The sequence below is a fragment of the Arachis hypogaea genome, chromosome 2 (assembly GCF_003086295.3).
Source record: "Arachis hypogaea cultivar Tifrunner chromosome 2, arahy.Tifrunner.gnm2.J5K5, whole genome shotgun sequence".
Classification (NCBI taxonomy): domain Eukaryota; kingdom Viridiplantae; phylum Streptophyta; class Magnoliopsida; order Fabales; family Fabaceae; genus Arachis; species Arachis hypogaea.
The window spans coordinates 15,628,217-15,645,828 of record NC_092037.1 but is presented as its reverse complement, the minus strand read 5'-3'; the positions used below and the strand labels follow the sequence as shown (position 1 = coordinate 15,645,828).

Genomic DNA, 17,612 nt, shown 5'->3' with positions numbered 1-17,612 from the left:
AAATGCAAAACTGTATCTAATTGTATCAAGATGACAAATTTCTAACAGATTTTATCATGGCAGCTAATTCACCAAATAACTAATGCCACCAACAAAAAGTTTCTAAGTTTTAGCTTCTTTGTTTGTCTCTGATTCAAAAAACAATGTCACTTTTCTCATACATTTCATATATGAAAACTATTTCCTAATAATTCTTCGGCTATAGATCTTTTCTATTTCAATTTAAATTCTATTTCAATTTGATCTTTATTTTTTGTTCTTGTCTTTTTTAAAGGCGTAGTCTGAAAGTTTAACTGACAAAAATACCATATTTAAAAAATTCAAGACTAAGTTTAAAAACAAAGTTTGATCACTTTTTATTTTAAAAAAATTTTTAATTTTAAAATTTTTTGTTTGAGATTTTTTTAATATTTTGTTTAGATTTATTATATATTTTTTTTATTTTTTTAGGTAGCTGATTGTTTAAATTGTGATGAGTTTATTACAATTTTTTTAGTGTTAAAAGCACGTGTGCTAATATGCAAATTTAACCATGCATTTGATTATGTGTTTGGAGTGCTATGTTTTTCTCAAATTAAAAAAAGTGTTTAAATAGATTTATTAAAAAAAAAGGAAAGATATTTTATTGTAACGTAGCACTTCTCTGTAAATTTAAAACAAAAAAATTAAGACTTTGTTTCTATCCATTAAGTTTCTCTCATTATATAAATTTTTTTATTTGGCGTAGCGAAGTACTCTCGCAATTTTTTTTATTTGTCGTTAGTATTTTTTCACCTATCATATTATTTTGACAAATGTCCAATGAAGGATGGGATCACATGCGTGTGTGCTTCTAAAAATATTGAGGAAAGATAATATTTTCATACAAAAAACAGAGCAACTTAATCATGCATTATTATTTTGTGATGGAGCTGGTACGGGTGCAACTGAAAAACTTTCCCACCTTAGATGATTGGTTTGTGTTTGTTGGTTTGAAGTGCTCTTTTTGGATTTTTTTTTGTGGCGGGTTATTGTGTCGTATTTGTTGTGTTGTCGTTTATTAACGGTTACAACTTGACTCACCTCTTCGTCATTGATGCATTCCCTTGCGACGCTTTAAATTTTGTACATAGTCCAAATAAGGCTTGGTGGTGAGATATTTTCGGAAGTCTTCGTTCATGAGGCCATTGGTCAAGTAAAGACTGGCGGCCGAGTTCGTGAGCCCGTCAACCATGTGGCACTCATCATTGAATCTATCGAGGTATTTCCTCGTAAATTCGTCTTTTCTCTGGGTGATTCCGAGTACGCTGATGGGGTGCTTGGTTCTGGTGATTCTGGTGGTGAATTGGGCCATAAACTTCCTGAAGATGTCATGAAAGCTGGCTATGGAACCGTTTGGAAGGGCGTTGAACCATTTGATTGCGGGGCCGGCTAGGATTACTGGGAAGGCCCTGCACCGGACCGCGTTGGTGGCTTCTTCCATGTTCATCCTGGCCTCAAAGGCCGTTAGGTCTTTCTGGACATCTTTGATCCCGTCGTATTTAATGTCTGTGGGCTTGTCAAAGCCCTTTAGAAGCTTGGCTCTTAGAATTCTTTTGGTGAAAGGGGTGGCTCTCATTATCACATGTTTGCTTCTTGCTCTTTTGGTTTCCCGATGGTGCTGTTGGTCGTCTTCTTCACGTCGGCATTCCGAGTCCCGAAAAATGTTGCGATCGTGTCTCTTACTGTGTTGCCATTCGAATGATCCGTTGTTCATGATTTCACGATGACATCGGGTTCTGGAAGTCACATGGCTTCCATGTTCCGTGTGATTTCTTAGTCGTAACTCGGCCTTTGAGGTCTTGCACCCGGAGGCACAGTTCTTGGATTATTTGAATTGCCTTTTCTCCCAGGCCGTCGGGGGCCAGGGTTCCGAAGGGTGGACAGTTGTCTTCTTTTGGTTGTTGTGGGGCGGGGTTGGTTGGCGATGTACATCGCTTGTTATCTTCCCATGGGTGGGAGGGTGGTCTCCTGGTGTTCGGGAGTTGGGCTTTGTGTATGTGAGCTGTGGTGGTGGTTTGGGGATTGCTCCTTAGTGTTATCCGCCATGCCGCCACAACATTGCAGTTCCTACAGACGCCACTAATGTACAAAAAGTCTCCGGTACAGGTTGTGAGATGGATCAGAAACTGGCGGGTCAAAGCGGTTGACGGATCGTCTGATTGGAGCAATAGTGGGTGGTACCTGCAAAGACACTCCGACGTTCAAGTCAGAATGGATCTGGGAGGTATAAAGTTGTGAGACGAATGACGTACTTGAGGGGGTTTTGGCTCCCCTTTATATAGCTAGTGAAAGTTATCTCATCTTATCTTATTTAGTTAAGATACGGGAGTTATTTGAATTTGAATATTGGTTAGAAGATGTAGAAGCCGATATAAGCCTTCTAGAGAGAGAGGGGTGGAGTCAATCCTAGGTATTCGGGTCGGAGGCCGTTCCGGGTGCGGAACTTGAGAGTTGGGTCCGTAACAAGATGCGTATAGTAGTCATATATAAAGGATTTGGTTCATAATTTTTTTTTTTCAAAAATAACCCTCATCATATATAATTTATTTAAAAATATTTTTTATTTTTAAAATTCATAGTCAAAAAGCTTTTAATTAGAACACAAAATAATTACTATTTTAATTAATTAAACTTACATATATTATTGTTGTTGTTGTTTAATTTATAAAAAAGTTGGATTAATAAGCACTAATAATAGTCAATTCAAATTGTTCAATGATCAAATAATTATTACTCACATTCTGTAGTTTAACACGATGTCGATGTTAGAGGTAGAAAGTTCTAGTTCATTTTATTTGTCACATGAGTGTTTGTTTCATTTTTTTATTTTATCTTCTGAGTACATTCTAAGCACAATTATTAAAATATTAATGACCCAAAGAGAGTTAGTTTAATGGAAGTGGGCTGAGTTGAGGGAACTTTACTCGAAGTCTCAAATTAAAAAGTTTTTCTTAGAAGGGAGTATACATTATCCTTCCAAGTTTTGGAGATTTAAAATTTTTTTTTATCTAACTTTAGAATATTAAACTAATTATTTAAACAAATTATAGTTACAAAACAATATTATAAGATAAATATAATATATTTTTTTAGTCAAAAATTTAAAAATATTGACTAAAAAAATAATGCTAAACTATTAACTAAAAATATTGATAAATATAAATTTAATTTATTGGCATTTAACTTTTTTTCATAGTTATTAATAAGATAGAATATTTTATAAACATATTAGTAAACTAATCATTGAGCGGAGCGTTTTTTTTTTTTTTGTCAAATATATTGAGCAGATTTTTTAATGTATTTTTTTTGTCAGGATCTTTCAATGTGTTTAAATAGTTAGAGACTTCTTTAAGATGCGAGTAATGGATAATCGATCATTTTTGTTTTGAGTACAAGCCTATAAGGTAATGGATAATTTAACTATTTGTTTTAAGATGTGAGTTTTATTTTCTTCATATTTTTTTTTGTCATATGTGTCATGGATATATTTAATTGGACTAAAGGTCTATTTGTGAAAAATCATTGAGATTGAATATCTTTGGGCGCATTTTGTTACTTCCAGTTTTCGGATATTCCTAAAATAAGGAAAAAAAAAACTAGACATGAGGTGGGTGGTGTGTTTATCAGGAACTTAGAGATAAGAATAAATATGTCACTAACAAGGTGGATGTTATAATATTTTTCTATTGTTTAGAGAATATTATAATATAGGCTGGTGCAATATTTTAGAGAGTATTCCATTAAAAAACTTTTAATGTATACTAATAAGATCATTGAACAATTAATACATTTATTTTGTAAAACTACAAATATATTAATTATAACTTTTAAAATATATTTTTAATAAAAAGATAATTATGATTATTATTGAATTTTTTTTGTATGATTTACTATTAAAAATTTAACATGTTCTATTAATATATAAGTTATTAAAATTATTAAATTCATTTATAAATTTTAATTAATTAATAATTTTATTTTTATTTATTTTAATTATTTATTTAATATAATTTATCTCATAAAACTTGTCTTATATCCTACTTTTTTTTTCATCCATAGCATTATGATTTTAAAAATGAATTATATTATAACATACCATTTAATTAGAATATATATCAATATATATATTAGGAATAAAATTAATATTTTTTAAAATATTATTTTAAATTAATTTATCAAAAGATACTTCAAAAGAAAAAGAAAATATTAAAAACAAATTTAGAATTGAACTGATTAAATTTGATCATTTTAGAGACAAAATTATTTATTCTTATATGAAAACTAAAAAAATATGTACAATTTAGAGACAAATTATTTATTTAAACTTATTAAATTTTATATTATAAAAGAATTTTTAAAATAGTTACTCCTGTCAAATTATTTTTATGTAACATATAGTTGTTTATGAATACAGATAATGGAAATATAAACTATTACAAGAGATAGCGATTTTTTAGTACATCAAAAATAAAGTAGTAAACTATTACAGAGAATAAAGTTTTATGACCATAAAAGTTTTTACTCCATAAAGTATATAATTATTTATATATTTTGTTGGATAAATTAAATTTTTGAAGTTAAATAATTTTATAATCTAATATTCTAAAGTTTATGGTAATAGAATATGAAAACATATACTCCACTTAGGAGTGGAAAAAGGCCAGGTGGCCTGTCAGGGGTTTGCAGTCTGGTCTGGCCTGTTATAAAATAGGTATAGGTTCGGTTTTTTTAAAAGTTTTAATACATTAATAGGTCAAGCCTAGACTCACTAATTAGTCTTATAGGCCTGTCAAGCCTGCCTGGGCCGGTTAAAATATAATTAAATATATAAATAATTATTTATTATTAATAAAATTATGAGATATTTTAAATTTATTATATTTTATTATAAATATTTGTGTATATTTTAAATATGTTAAAAGTTTAAAATTTTTTATAAATATTAAATATATGACATATTACATATAACTATTTTTATTAAAAAATAATTTTTTTAAATAATATTTTTATTTTTGTAAAAAAAAATTATTAGGCCTTTTAACAGGCTGAATAACAGGCCAAGTCTAGTACTTTATAAAGAACCTATAATAGGCTGCAGGTAAGGCCCAGACCAATCAACTATATGACAGGCCAGGCCTGTTAAGAGCAAAGCCTGACCTGGCCTGGCTTGTTTCCACACCTAAGTCTTCACCTAACATAAGATTTAATATATTTTACAAAAATAAAAAATAAAAAATATAACAATAATTTTGTCATATTAAATAATTATATCTAAAATAAGCCATAAAATAAAAAATAGAACTTATAACTAATTCAACATGGTTTATGTATATTTTAATAGTTAGTATATATTATACATCTATATATTATTAAATAGGGTAAAATATTAAATTGGTCTTTATGTTTGTGTGTAATTCTGTTTTACTCTTTAAAATTTAAAGTATCCTGTTTGAATTCAAAAAAGTTTCATTTGATTTTAATGTACTCTTACAGTGAAATCAAAGTTAAATAATTAATGAAATACTCAGCAGTACAAGAACAAGGTCTAGAAGATAAGTACAAGTTACAGAGGCACAAAATTGATTGTAAATGCATCAATACATTTATTTATCATTCTCCTTAGTTCTATAGAAAATATTTCATTTAAATGGTAAGAAAAATGATAAATAAATGTATTGATATTGATTTTGTGCCTTTGGAACTTGTACTTATTATTCAGATTATCGGCCTTGTTCGTTAATTATTTAACTTTGACCTCACGCCTATATTAAAACTAAATGAATTTTTTTAAAATTTAAATAGGACACTTTAAACCTTAAGGACCAAAATAGAATTACGCCCAAATGTAGGAGATTAACTAATTTAGTACTTTGCCCTATTAAATATATCAATATTACATGTTATTCTACATAAATTTTTTATGTTTATTTTTATTTATCTTAATTTTTTAGATAACAAAAATCAAATTTTTAACATTTTATTATAAAAAAAATTTATAAATTTTTTTTATTTAACTTAAATTTTTAGATAACAAAAATCGAAATCTTGCATGCATAAATCGAGCGTACCTGATTCGATTTATTAGATGGCTGATATGCATGCATAAATCAACTTATTAGATTTGCATTATTTATGGTAATTCGAATTGATAAATTTCGTCATAAAAATTTATAAATCAAATACATCTCATTCGATTTATATAAAAACATGTACTTGGATAATTCATGTAACGTTTTTTTTGGGGGAATCATATAATATTGTTTTAAATTTAATTTAATTATGTATTTTATCCTAATTTTAATAACTTATATACCAATTGAACAAATTAAATTTTTAATAGTAAATCATAAAAAAAAATAATAATAATTATAATTGTCATTTTATTAAAAATATATTTTAAAAATTATAATTAATATGTTTGTAGTTTTATAAAAATAATATATTAATTACTTAATAATTTTATTAATATACATTAAAAATGTTATTAATAAAATACTCTCTAAAATATTATATCAACGTGTATTATAATATTAATAATATAAAAGAATTTCAAAATTCCAATCAATACAACAGTATAAAATCGGGTCCCCACTAGCAATTAAACTAGCTTTTAAAACAAGTATATGTTTGATGTAAATAATTGCTCAAAGTAATTCTTATCTCTAAGTGTTATAATCATATGAAAAAGACAAGAGCTGTTTATAGTAACAAGTCAAACTAATCATTGAAACAAGCGTTACCTTGTAAATGAGTACAAGTTAAAGCGTTCAACGATTATTGGCCAATGTGTAATGCGAAGAATGGTGCAGATGAGAATGAAATGGATCACTTTGATTTTCGTGTTGCTTCTTCCCTCTCTCACTGCTCATGATTTCTGTCTCCTAAGGCTACTGCTTTTCATATGTGTCTAAAGGAGAAGAAACAATTAAGATTCCCAAAAAATATTCCAAATTCTGTGGGCCCTTCTATTACACTCTCCAATCGTTCTAAATTCTAACCGGATTCAATGCATTGGTTTTCCCTAGGGAGAGAGTTGCCAACTTGCCATATATACATAGATTTAATTTTAATGCACAGTATCTAATTATTTAATATTATATTAATTATGTGAGTAATTATTTTAAAAAACTATAATTATTATATAAAATATTTTATAAAATATTACATCTAACTTAAAATTTTATTAAAATAATAAATTAATAAATCTCTTATTTTATAAATTTTTTATTTTTTTTATTTTTTTAATATGAAACTAATTTTATTCTTCTTTTACATGTAGTATTTGTTTATTATATCACTGTAAAACACTGCGAAACACGTTATTCAAATTATTTTTGCTGAAAAAATTTTTGATACTTCATTTTGAATACTTCTTAAACCAGATTAATTAATTATTGGCTCGGATACCACTATGTTGAGCCACTGTAAAAACTCTCGACCACCAAAAAAATTTTAGAGAAGAATCAATAAATAAGAAAATATAAAATAAAAAGACACTATATCTAACTCAAAACCTTAAAGATAATAAATTAATAAATCTCTTATCTTATAGGAAAATTATCTCGTATGGCACTCGAAATAGCGGAATATGATATTCCTTTGTACTAACAAGTAGCCTTAGACAAATTTGTCGTGTAATGAAATTTGAAGGACAAAACTAACCCTCTTAATGAACCGTAAAATGTGTTAGATAATAAAAAAAGTGTAGTGTGACAAAAAAAAAAGCTAAATATATACGTATTTTTTATATATTTTCATATATATAATTATATATTGTGAATATTTACCTATATTAGCTTTTAAACACATTTTAACAATTTATATAATTATTTTACGTGAATTTTATCATTATGATATGGATAATAAGGTGAGAAATAAACATTTTAGAATTTATTAAAAAATATTAATAATTTAGATAGATTAATAATAATAATAATTTTCATTGAAAAAATTTAATATATCTTATTTATTAAATTATACACATATAAATATGATTATTAAACTGACTCACAATATGATCATTATTTATGGTTATAATTATTAATATTTGTTAATAATAGAATATTTAATAAAAAATAATATTAAAATTTTTTTTGGCATCCAACTATTATGATAATTACTTCATGTTATCATGTCTTTGGGAATTTTTGTTAAATAGCAATTTTAATTGACAAATTTAGTTTGATTTGTTGTGTTTAAAATTTATAAGTTGATATACTAACAAGTATTTTAATATATTTTAAATTATTAATTAATTATTATTTTGATAATTAAATTATAAAGTTTGATTTGATCAAATAAATCATCCAAATAGAATTTGAATTTATTTTAAAGATTACTTAAAAGTTAAAACATGCAAAGTCTTTTGCTTATATATCAACTAGTATTTTTATTCGTAATAACATTATGGGAATATAAATTTTTTAAAATTACGGTACATTTTGTTCTGACAGTACAGATTATGTATGGCACAAAAAATTTATAAAATCAAACTATTTTTACGAAAAAAAAGTCCTTAATCAACAAAAGTCTCTGGTTAAGTAGACAAGTAGGCCAAAGTATCTGTTGATAAAAAATCAAATAATAAGATTTTTAGTTATTATTTTTATATGAAAAGTCTAATTTTTTATTAATAATTAATTTTAACATTTGTTATCTAAAATTTAAAATAATTTAACGTCTATGCTTTTACATTTAACTAGGTGTTAACTGTTAAGTTTGTTGCACAAATAAAAATAATTATTTTTATATTTGCTATTTAAAAATAATATTTTTTCTCTCTATGTATATAAAAATATAATTAGATATTAGCATAAAAAAGTTATACTGATAGTTATAAAATTAACTCAAAATTAATTTTTTAAAACAATTGAATCTTGATTCTAACTTTTAATTATAACATTAGTATTCTCTCCAAATTATATATGTAATAAATATTTGAAAGAAGAGAAATGAAAATATAGATTAAAAAGATAAGCGGTGAAAATTTAAAACTAAATAAAAAACTAAAAAAATTATATATGTATATAATAACACTAATAATAATATTTTTATTTAAATTATATTATTTTGTTCATTTTGTTTTTTGTAGAAGAGAAAAATAGAAAAATAGAGAAGGAGAGAAAAGAGAGAGAAAGATAAAAATGAAAAATGAGAGTGAAAGTGAGAGTTTGTTAATTTTAGAAGAAAAAATATTTATTTTAATTGTAAAAAAATATCGAATGACATATTTTGATTTTTCAAATTACTAATATAAAATATAAATTATATATAGAATAAAAATAGTAGAGAGAAATAGAAAAATGGAGAGAGGTAGATGAGAGAATTTAGGAAGGGAGTTTATTAATTTTGAAAAAAAATATTTTCTCTCAATTTAATAAGAGAGTGTCATGTGACACATTTGATTGCTAAATTAGATAATAATATATAATACATAATGTAGGTATATTTTAATTTTAATTTTAATGCAATTAAAGAATGTCATGTTGCACATTTTAATTGTCAAATTAGTAATTAGTCATTGATATTGATAATGATATATAAAATAGATAGAGTGGTTGAAGGAACGAGAGAAATAGAGGAAGGAAGAGGGGGGATAGAAGAATTCTTTAATTTTGGAGGAAAATATTTGAATTCAATTGCAATGAGATGAATTGGTTATAAAATTAGTAAGGAGAAGAGGAAAATTTCTTAATTTTGGAGGAAAAGATTTGATTCTAATTACAATGAAAAAGTGATATGTGACACATTTTGATTGTAAAATTAGAAATATATAATAAATAGATATTTTGCTATAAAAAATTTCAAGACTTTTATAATTTATTTTTTTCACATCAATCAAGCAATCAAAACTCAATATATAAAATTTTACTTTACTTTATTAAATATTTTTTCTCTATCCTGACTATCTATCTTTGAACAAATCATAAATCGTGCCATATTAAAAACTAAAATTTATTAGATATAGTTAGATATTATATTTTTTATTGTAAAATTTTAATTTGAAGGTAATTTTTTTATGAAATTACAATTTTTAATACTTAAGAGAGCAAAATAGGTTTAAAATATATAGTATATCCAAAGGTTATCCAATTTATACATATTTATGTGAATTTATGAAATTTACTCAAATTCATCCTAGCTTATTCAAATTTAAATTACTAATTATTAAATTTATTTCTTTTATTAATCTAAATTGTAAACTTATAAGAATTTAAAAGTTAATTCGAGAATTTAATAATTTTACTTTTTAAAAAATAAAGTCCGTAAAAGCAAATTATGAATATATCAAATTAAAATTTACAAAAAAAATTACCAATTTGGTCTCAAAAGATAAAAGATTAACAAAATGATATATGAAAAGAATATTATTTAATTGTTAATATTAAATACATATTTTAATTAAGATAAACTCTTTATTTATAGTAAACAAACTTATATGCTAAAAACAAAAATAAAAAACATATATTACACGATATATATTGAAAATAGTTTTAAACTTGTAAAAAAATCTTAATAATTAATCAAAATTGTAAGAAAGAGTTGAAATTTACAAGGTAAAAGGAATAACTCAATTAATTTAATTTAAAGTGCAAAAACAACAAATTTAAGCCATTTAATGTAACGTTTGAAAAATAGTTCAGATAAAAATAGAAAATAAAAAATACATTTAACGTAAAATACAATTTTTTGTAGTAGGATCCAAAATATTTTTTTTCTTTGATTCAGTTTGTGTATATTTCACTTATATAGAAGTAAAATATTTAAGTAAAATATTTTTACATATTTTTCATATATAAAATTGCAAAATATGACTAAAATTTTTAATATATATTTTCTTATTTTGTTAGTGAAATATGAAAATGATATATAAAATAATAAATCTTAAGATTTTTCACAAATTAAAAAAATTTTAGAAAAATAAAAAAATGAGCAAAATTAAATATTTTAACATTATTTTCCATCAATTTTTTAATAAACTTTTAATTTTATAAAATTTATGATAACATATATATTTAAGAGTTAATTTAAAAAAATAAAAAATAAAGTTTTATTGTTAAAAATGGCTTAGAAAAAAATGATTTGACATAATTCATATAAATTATTGACAGATGGACTCATTGTATATTACGATGAAACAGACTAAGTGGGGTAGGTTGGACATTTTCATCCATTCCAAACTGGCAAAAGAAAAAATTTGTTGCAAGTTTTTTGTAGACCTTTTGTGATTGATATGCACAATATTTTTATTCATTAATTCTTGACCACATGTATTATTTAATATATATCTCAATGGTTATAGAAATTGAAATACCATATTCCAAACAAATAGAGTGACATATATGAACATCTTCCTATCTTATAAACTCCTCGCTCTTTTTTATTATATATTCTCAAAAGTTATTAATACTATCAATTTAGTTTAATAGCAAAATTCTATCCTAATATATGTATTTGTCTATTTTATGAAAGGACGTCTGTACTTTAAAATGATAATTCAATCCTTTCACAATTAAAAAAAATTAGTTTTATTCTTAGTTTAATCTAGTATTTGTGGAAGAGAAAATTAAATATGAAGAAAAAAAATAAGAAGAAATAAGTTGGACTATTTTTTTATATATGTTTTCTTTTGTTCAGATCAGATGTGAAGAAAAAATAGAAAAATAATTATTGTAGAAGTTATCATTTTTTTAAGAAAACTCTCTTCAATTGAAGATAAATTAAAACTAATGTGATGGCAAATTTTATTAAAAAAGCCGATTGACAATCGTAGTTATTAATATCCTTATGAAACAAAAAAAGTTATATATATAATATATATTCATTTTTCAATCTACAATTAAGTAAGAAAAAAAATCTTCTCTTCAACTTCTATTTTTTTTTTATTTTCTCCTCTCATCCAAGAAAAGGGTACAACATCAAAAGAAGTTAGAAGTAACATAAACATTTATTTTAAAATTTAATTATTCTGTTAGTCTTTACAGTTATATTAAATTTATAATTAAGTCTTTATATTTTTTTATTGAATTTTTATATTATTTTTAATTTTATAATTAGACTTTTTTCATATAAAAAATATTAAAATTAATAGAATATTTTTTCTAAAAAATATGTGATCAAAGGTCTAATTAAGTTTTTAATTATATATATTTTTATTTTACAAAAACAAATATTCAGCTAACTCTAATATTTGTACACTACAAAGGATCTAATAATTACAAAGTTAAAAACAGTGTAATTAAGAATCCAATTAAAAAAAGATATAAAGACCTAATTAAATATTTAGTAAAAGTATAAGAACTAATAAAATAATTAAATTTTATTTTAATTAATGCAGGATTAAATTAAAGAATAATGTTACAATGTTCTAATAATAATCCTTCTATATATCCTGATTGAGTACAAAATCGATATTAAGAATTCATTTAAGACTAATTTAGAAATTTACTCTTGCTTAAGAAGTTAAAGAGAGAGAGAAATTACTTATGTTTGAAGGACATGAAGTTAGAAAAACAAAAACAAAGAAGAATAACTTAACCAAATGAAAGCAATTAAGTGAATATTATATAAGCTCTCTAGAGGACTTAGTTCTCACTTTAGATAGTGTTTTATACGAATACTTTATAACAATTTTGAGAATTTTTTTTTTTGATATCCTTGTGTATTTAAAATGATCATTCCTAACTAGTAAATTAAATACCCTTTTTGTTAATAAATATCATTTTAATTCAAGTAAAATAAAATATTATAAGATAAGTAAGTTCCAAATTTAGCTTAGTTTACATAAATTTTAGCTTAATTACTAAGGATAGAGGTCTATGGTGGTGTGATTTTACTCGTAATTAAGTGAAGAAACTTGGTTGAAACGTTTTGTAGCTTTTGTCATATACTAAATGATTATTACTAATTTCATTGTCACAGATTAGCCGAAACTATAAAGACAGATTAAATAAATGAATAATGCTAATCAAAATTGTAAAATGAAATTGAATGGGAATCTTTGAATAGAATATTTAACAACTCACGTGAGGAATATTCCGTCCTAATAAAGATGACGGCACTGACGACCTTAATTTTTACAAATTCTCTTCTTAACAAAATAAATAGATTTTCAAAGAGAGTACCTATCATATCAAGGAAGCTCTTTAATTTATGTAACAGATAAATCAAACAACTCATTTGAAATTTTTTGTTTATGGTGAGGAAAGTATAAAGTGGTTCTCAAGGAAAGTATACTATTTTTTATATTACATAGATGATTCTAAGTTAATAAATTATAATGAATAGATTAAAAGATGGTCCAATTATACTAAAATTTTTAAGGCATAAATTTAGTGAAAGAAAACTATGGAATTTTTGAAATAAACATATATTTAGTAAAATTAATTTAGTAAAAACAATATATATATATATATATATATATATATATATATAAGTAAATATCAAAATAATCAGTTATTCCTTTAATTTTTATATTAATAAAAATAAAATAAAATTGATATTAATTTTAGGGTAATTTACGTTTTTAAATTGTTGGATCTCCAATTTTACGCAATTACATTGTTTCAAAAATGGATACGCAAATACATTGTTTCACTATATTATATAAACCGCTACTGCCAGTAGCGGTTTATAATTGCACAGAAACCGCTAGTACTAGCCGCGGTTTATGAGTGTTTTTGGTTGTTTATAAACCGCTGCTGGCAGCAGCGGTTTATGTTGATTTTTATGCGTGCGTAAACTGCTGGTGGCCATAGCGGTTTACGTGTATTGTGTGTCATTGGGGTCCCTATATAAACCATGGAGGGGCCAAATGTGGAGAGGTAGAGTGTTATTCACAAATGGATGGGGAGGAGAGTTTTGTGGCTCTGGTCCATTACGCTGGAAAAATTCAAAAGAGCAAACGGCATGGTGTGAAATTCACAGATAGAGAACCGGTTAGTATTTTTATCCGATCTTCGAGTACATTGGCAGAGATTAAGCTCAGCATACTACAAAAGCTCGGTACCCGTGAGACGAAGCTGGTTAAAAAGTTGTTTTACAAGATTCCGATTACCGTTGTGTCAACCGGTGTGAGATATGAGACCTTTGTGATAGGGTCGGATGAAGACCTGCAGGTCTTGTTTCACTGCAGGCGTAGTTTTTCGGAGGTCAGGATACCTGAGATGTTTGCGAAGTTGGAAGATCGTGTGGATAGCTCTGGGGCATCGGCACCGGGTCCTCAGTCGACCACAGTGGGTGGTGCCTCAACATCACTGGCTGTGGTAGCAGCGGTAGTTCCACCTCCTGAGGCCGAACGTGCTGGGGTTGAGTTTGAGGTCGGACCGGATCAAGTTGAGAATGCGCTGTGTGATGATGATTCCGATGAGGAGCCGGTCGATATTGGGGGGACAATGAAGATGATATATCGAGAGGTGTACGTACAGGCCATGGAGCTTCCAGTTCTGGATCACAAGAGTACCCTCCCCACCCGTCGTCTTTGAACTTGGAGGCCATCGGCCAACACTAGAATGTAGAGGCAACATTCGATAGGCAGGGTATGCATGATGGGTCAGGTTTGACTGAATTTCAGATTGGCCAATCATTCCAGAGTAAGGAGGAAGTTGTGCTGAGCGTGAAAGATTACAGCATTCGGCGTGGAGTTGAGTACAGGGTTATGGAGTCAGACAATCTAAAATACCAAGGGAGATGCAAGGAGTTCGGTAACGGGTGCACGTGGTTGATTCGGATAGTCATGCGGAAAAGGAAAAGCACATGGGAAGTAAGGAGGTACAACGGACCACACACGTGTATGGCCACATCGATTTCGAGCGACCACAGGCAGCTTGATTATCATGTGATTTGTGCAAGAATCTTTCCATTGGTTAGAGCTGATGCGTCGGTATCGATTAAGGTGTTGCAAGAGGAAACTGAGGCAACATATGGTTTCAAGCCAAGTTATCGGAAGGTGTGGTTGGCAAAACAGAAGGCAGTAGCACAGATCTACAGCGATTGGGAGGAGTCATATGCGGATCTGCCCCGCTGGATCCTTGGGGTCACATTCACCATGGACGGTTCCATTGCTCTGCTGAAGACCTCCCCGGTTAGAGTGGGTGACCAGGTTGATGAAGAAAGAGTATACTTTCATTGTATGTTTTGGACATTCCCTCCATGTGTTGAGGCATTCTGCCACTGTAAGCCACTCATTAGTATCGATGGGACACACTTGTATGGTAAGTATGGAGGGACCTTGTTGTTGGCGATTGCTCAGGATGGAAATTCGAATATTTTGTCTGTTGCGTTTGCACTAGTGGAGGGGAAAAATGCTGAGTCTTGGTCATATTTTCTGTACAATCTTAGAAGACATGTTACTCCACAGGAAGGTATTCTCGTCATCTCTGACAGACACAACGGCATCAAGGCTGCGCTGGAGTCACCAGATAATGGTTGGCGACCTCCGCATGCTTATAGGGCATTTTGTATTCGGCATGTTGCTGCAAATTTTGCCCTCACCTTCAAGGGGCAGGATGTTAGGAGGTGGCTGGTTAACGCCGCTTATGCGAAGACTGAAGTAGAATTTGACTATTGGTTTGATATAATGAGGTCAGAGAACCCAGCCATGTGTGATTGGGCAAACAGGATGGATTATGAGATGTGGTTCGATAACTTATGACCCTCTGTTCCTTCCCATCGTTCGGAGGTAAGTAAGCAGACCACCTAATTGTAAGGCAGATGAGACACAAACTTGAAAAAACACAACAGAAAGTTTTCGACATTTGAAAATAACATAAACCATACCTGGATGCAAGTGGAAAAGAGAAAAGATCAAACCCGGACGGCCTCAACGAGGGAAAACGCCAGAATATCCAACTCTGTAGCAACTGGAGGGGACCCGCAAGGTTAGTCACATTTTTGTTTGCTACCCGACACATACATCGGTACAATCAAGCCAACGCAGCCGATCCCCAACTATATCGCCCCATCTCATCAAGGTTCGCTACAAATGGCAACCACCGTATATGAACCCGGTTCGCACTCTTGTCCCCAAATAACTGAGTAGATAAAAGCATCATGATGTAGGCACGTGCGTAGATGCGAATTGTCTCCTCGTTCGCATCTGGTGGTAGCACACTAAACCTCTCGTGGAACCATGTAAAGTGGACCGTCATCTGCTTGACCTTATTCGGTGGTGGCAGCTCACCGAATAGGTCCTGAAACCAGTCCCAGGCTGGTCGACCACCCTGCATGTATGTCTCAAACTCACCAAGGCAACCACTCACAGCCTCCCCATCGACAGGCAACCCAAGCTGAAAAGCCACGTCCTGCAATGTCACTGTGCACTCTCCAAAAGGCATGTGGAACGTGTGCGTCTCAGGACGCCACCTCTCAACGAACACACTAACCAATGGCTCATCCAACCAGAACCATTGGCTGTTTAGCCTGGCCAAATGATACAATCCAGCCCTCTCTAAATACGGAATGATCCTATCATGCATCGGCATATTCTGTTGCCGTCTCACACTGTATATACACCTAGTGGGCTGCAAAAAACCGCACAATAAATGCAGGATACAATTAAATTCTCCAATCCATAAAAAAAATTCTCTATCTAGTAATAACACATATCCTAAACCGTCAACAAATTTTTTACTGATAAACGAATTAATCCCTAAATCCTATAACTAAGTAGTCAATAAACCAGCGAGGTTCAATTTATAAAATACTTACTACAATAACACAAATGACAACACACTAAACTGATTACATAACACCCACAATTATAAAAGTATTACAAATCTTTAACAATAGAATTTTAAAAAAATTTTCTGTATATTCTAGCATTCATACCATTTTTAAAACTAAAAGGGACTAATCTATAAATTCCGTATATACTTGCGTTCATATCATTTTTCTAGCTAAAAAAATCTTAAGCCTAAAAAAATAGCTAAATAATTAACTAACCTCGTCATCGATGGAACCGGCAATATGCGCAACACCGTTCAGTCGGTACATGCTCCTTCTGTCTGCCATGATATCCCGCTGGAAATCGCAGCTCAGATACCTCGGGCCCGTTCTCAACTTGCTCTGACCTCTCTCTAGAATTTTCTCTCTCTAACCAACCTAAGAAAATCTCATAATGAATAATCCGCGGCTGGCTCAGCGGTTTATATAGCTATCATGCTCCACGTAAACCGCTATAGGCTCTAGCGGTTTACGGACATAACCCATTCCACATAATCCGCTGCTGGCAGCAGCGGTTTCTGACCAATTCTTCTCGAACGTAAACCACGACAGCTCATCGCGGTTTCCTTGAAGAAATAAACACTCATAAACCGCGGCTGATAATAGCGGTTTCTGTGCAATTGTAAACCGCTACTGGCAATAGCGGTTTATATAATATAGTGAAACAATATATTTGCGTATCCATTTTTGAAACAATGTAATTGCGTAAAATTGGAGCTCAAATAATTTAAAAACGTAAATTGCCCTTAATTTTATTTGCGTTGCTTTATTTTATTGGTACCAAAAAAATATATAATTAATTTGAATCTTTCAACAAAATTATTGAAGAAAGTAAATATTCAATTTAAAACCCTTATTTACAAACTATG

General features: G+C 28.6%; 2 protein-coding genes across 2 annotated transcripts; one reads left to right on the top strand and one right to left on the bottom strand.

The window, feature by feature from the left end:
* Window positions 1-14,560: 14,560 nt before the first annotated feature.
* Window positions 14,561-15,673, top strand: LOC112722220 (uncharacterized). The gene has a single exon (XM_025773202.1). The coding sequence runs from the start codon at window positions 14,561-14,563 to the stop codon at window positions 15,671-15,673; it is 1,113 nt and encodes a 370-aa protein (XP_025628987.1).
* Window positions 15,674-15,944: 271 nt separating this feature from the next.
* On the bottom strand, window positions 15,945-17,031 carry LOC140176567 (protein MAIN-LIKE 1-like). Its single transcript, XM_072208092.1, has 2 exons — window positions 16,963-17,031; window positions 15,945-16,541 (listed from the first exon to the last, which is right to left on the bottom strand). The coding sequence occupies exons 1-2, from the start codon at window positions 17,029-17,031 to the stop codon at window positions 15,945-15,947; spliced, it is 666 nt and encodes a 221-aa protein (XP_072064193.1).
* Window positions 17,032-17,612: the final 581 nt, after the last annotated feature.

Excerpts from the sequence above, each read along its gene's own strand:
- LOC112722220 (XM_025773202.1), top strand. The coding sequence starts at position 14,561 with ATGCATGATGGGTCAGGTTTGACTGAATTTCAGATTGGCCAATCATTC.
- LOC140176567 (XM_072208092.1), bottom strand. The coding sequence starts at position 17,031 with ATGGCAGACAGAAGGAGCATGTACCGACTGAACGGTGTTGCGCATATT. Across the intron at positions 16,542-16,962 it reads CCGGTTCCATCGATGACGAG|CCCACTAGGTGTATATACAG; the intron begins GTTAGTTAATTA and ends GGTTTTTTGCAG.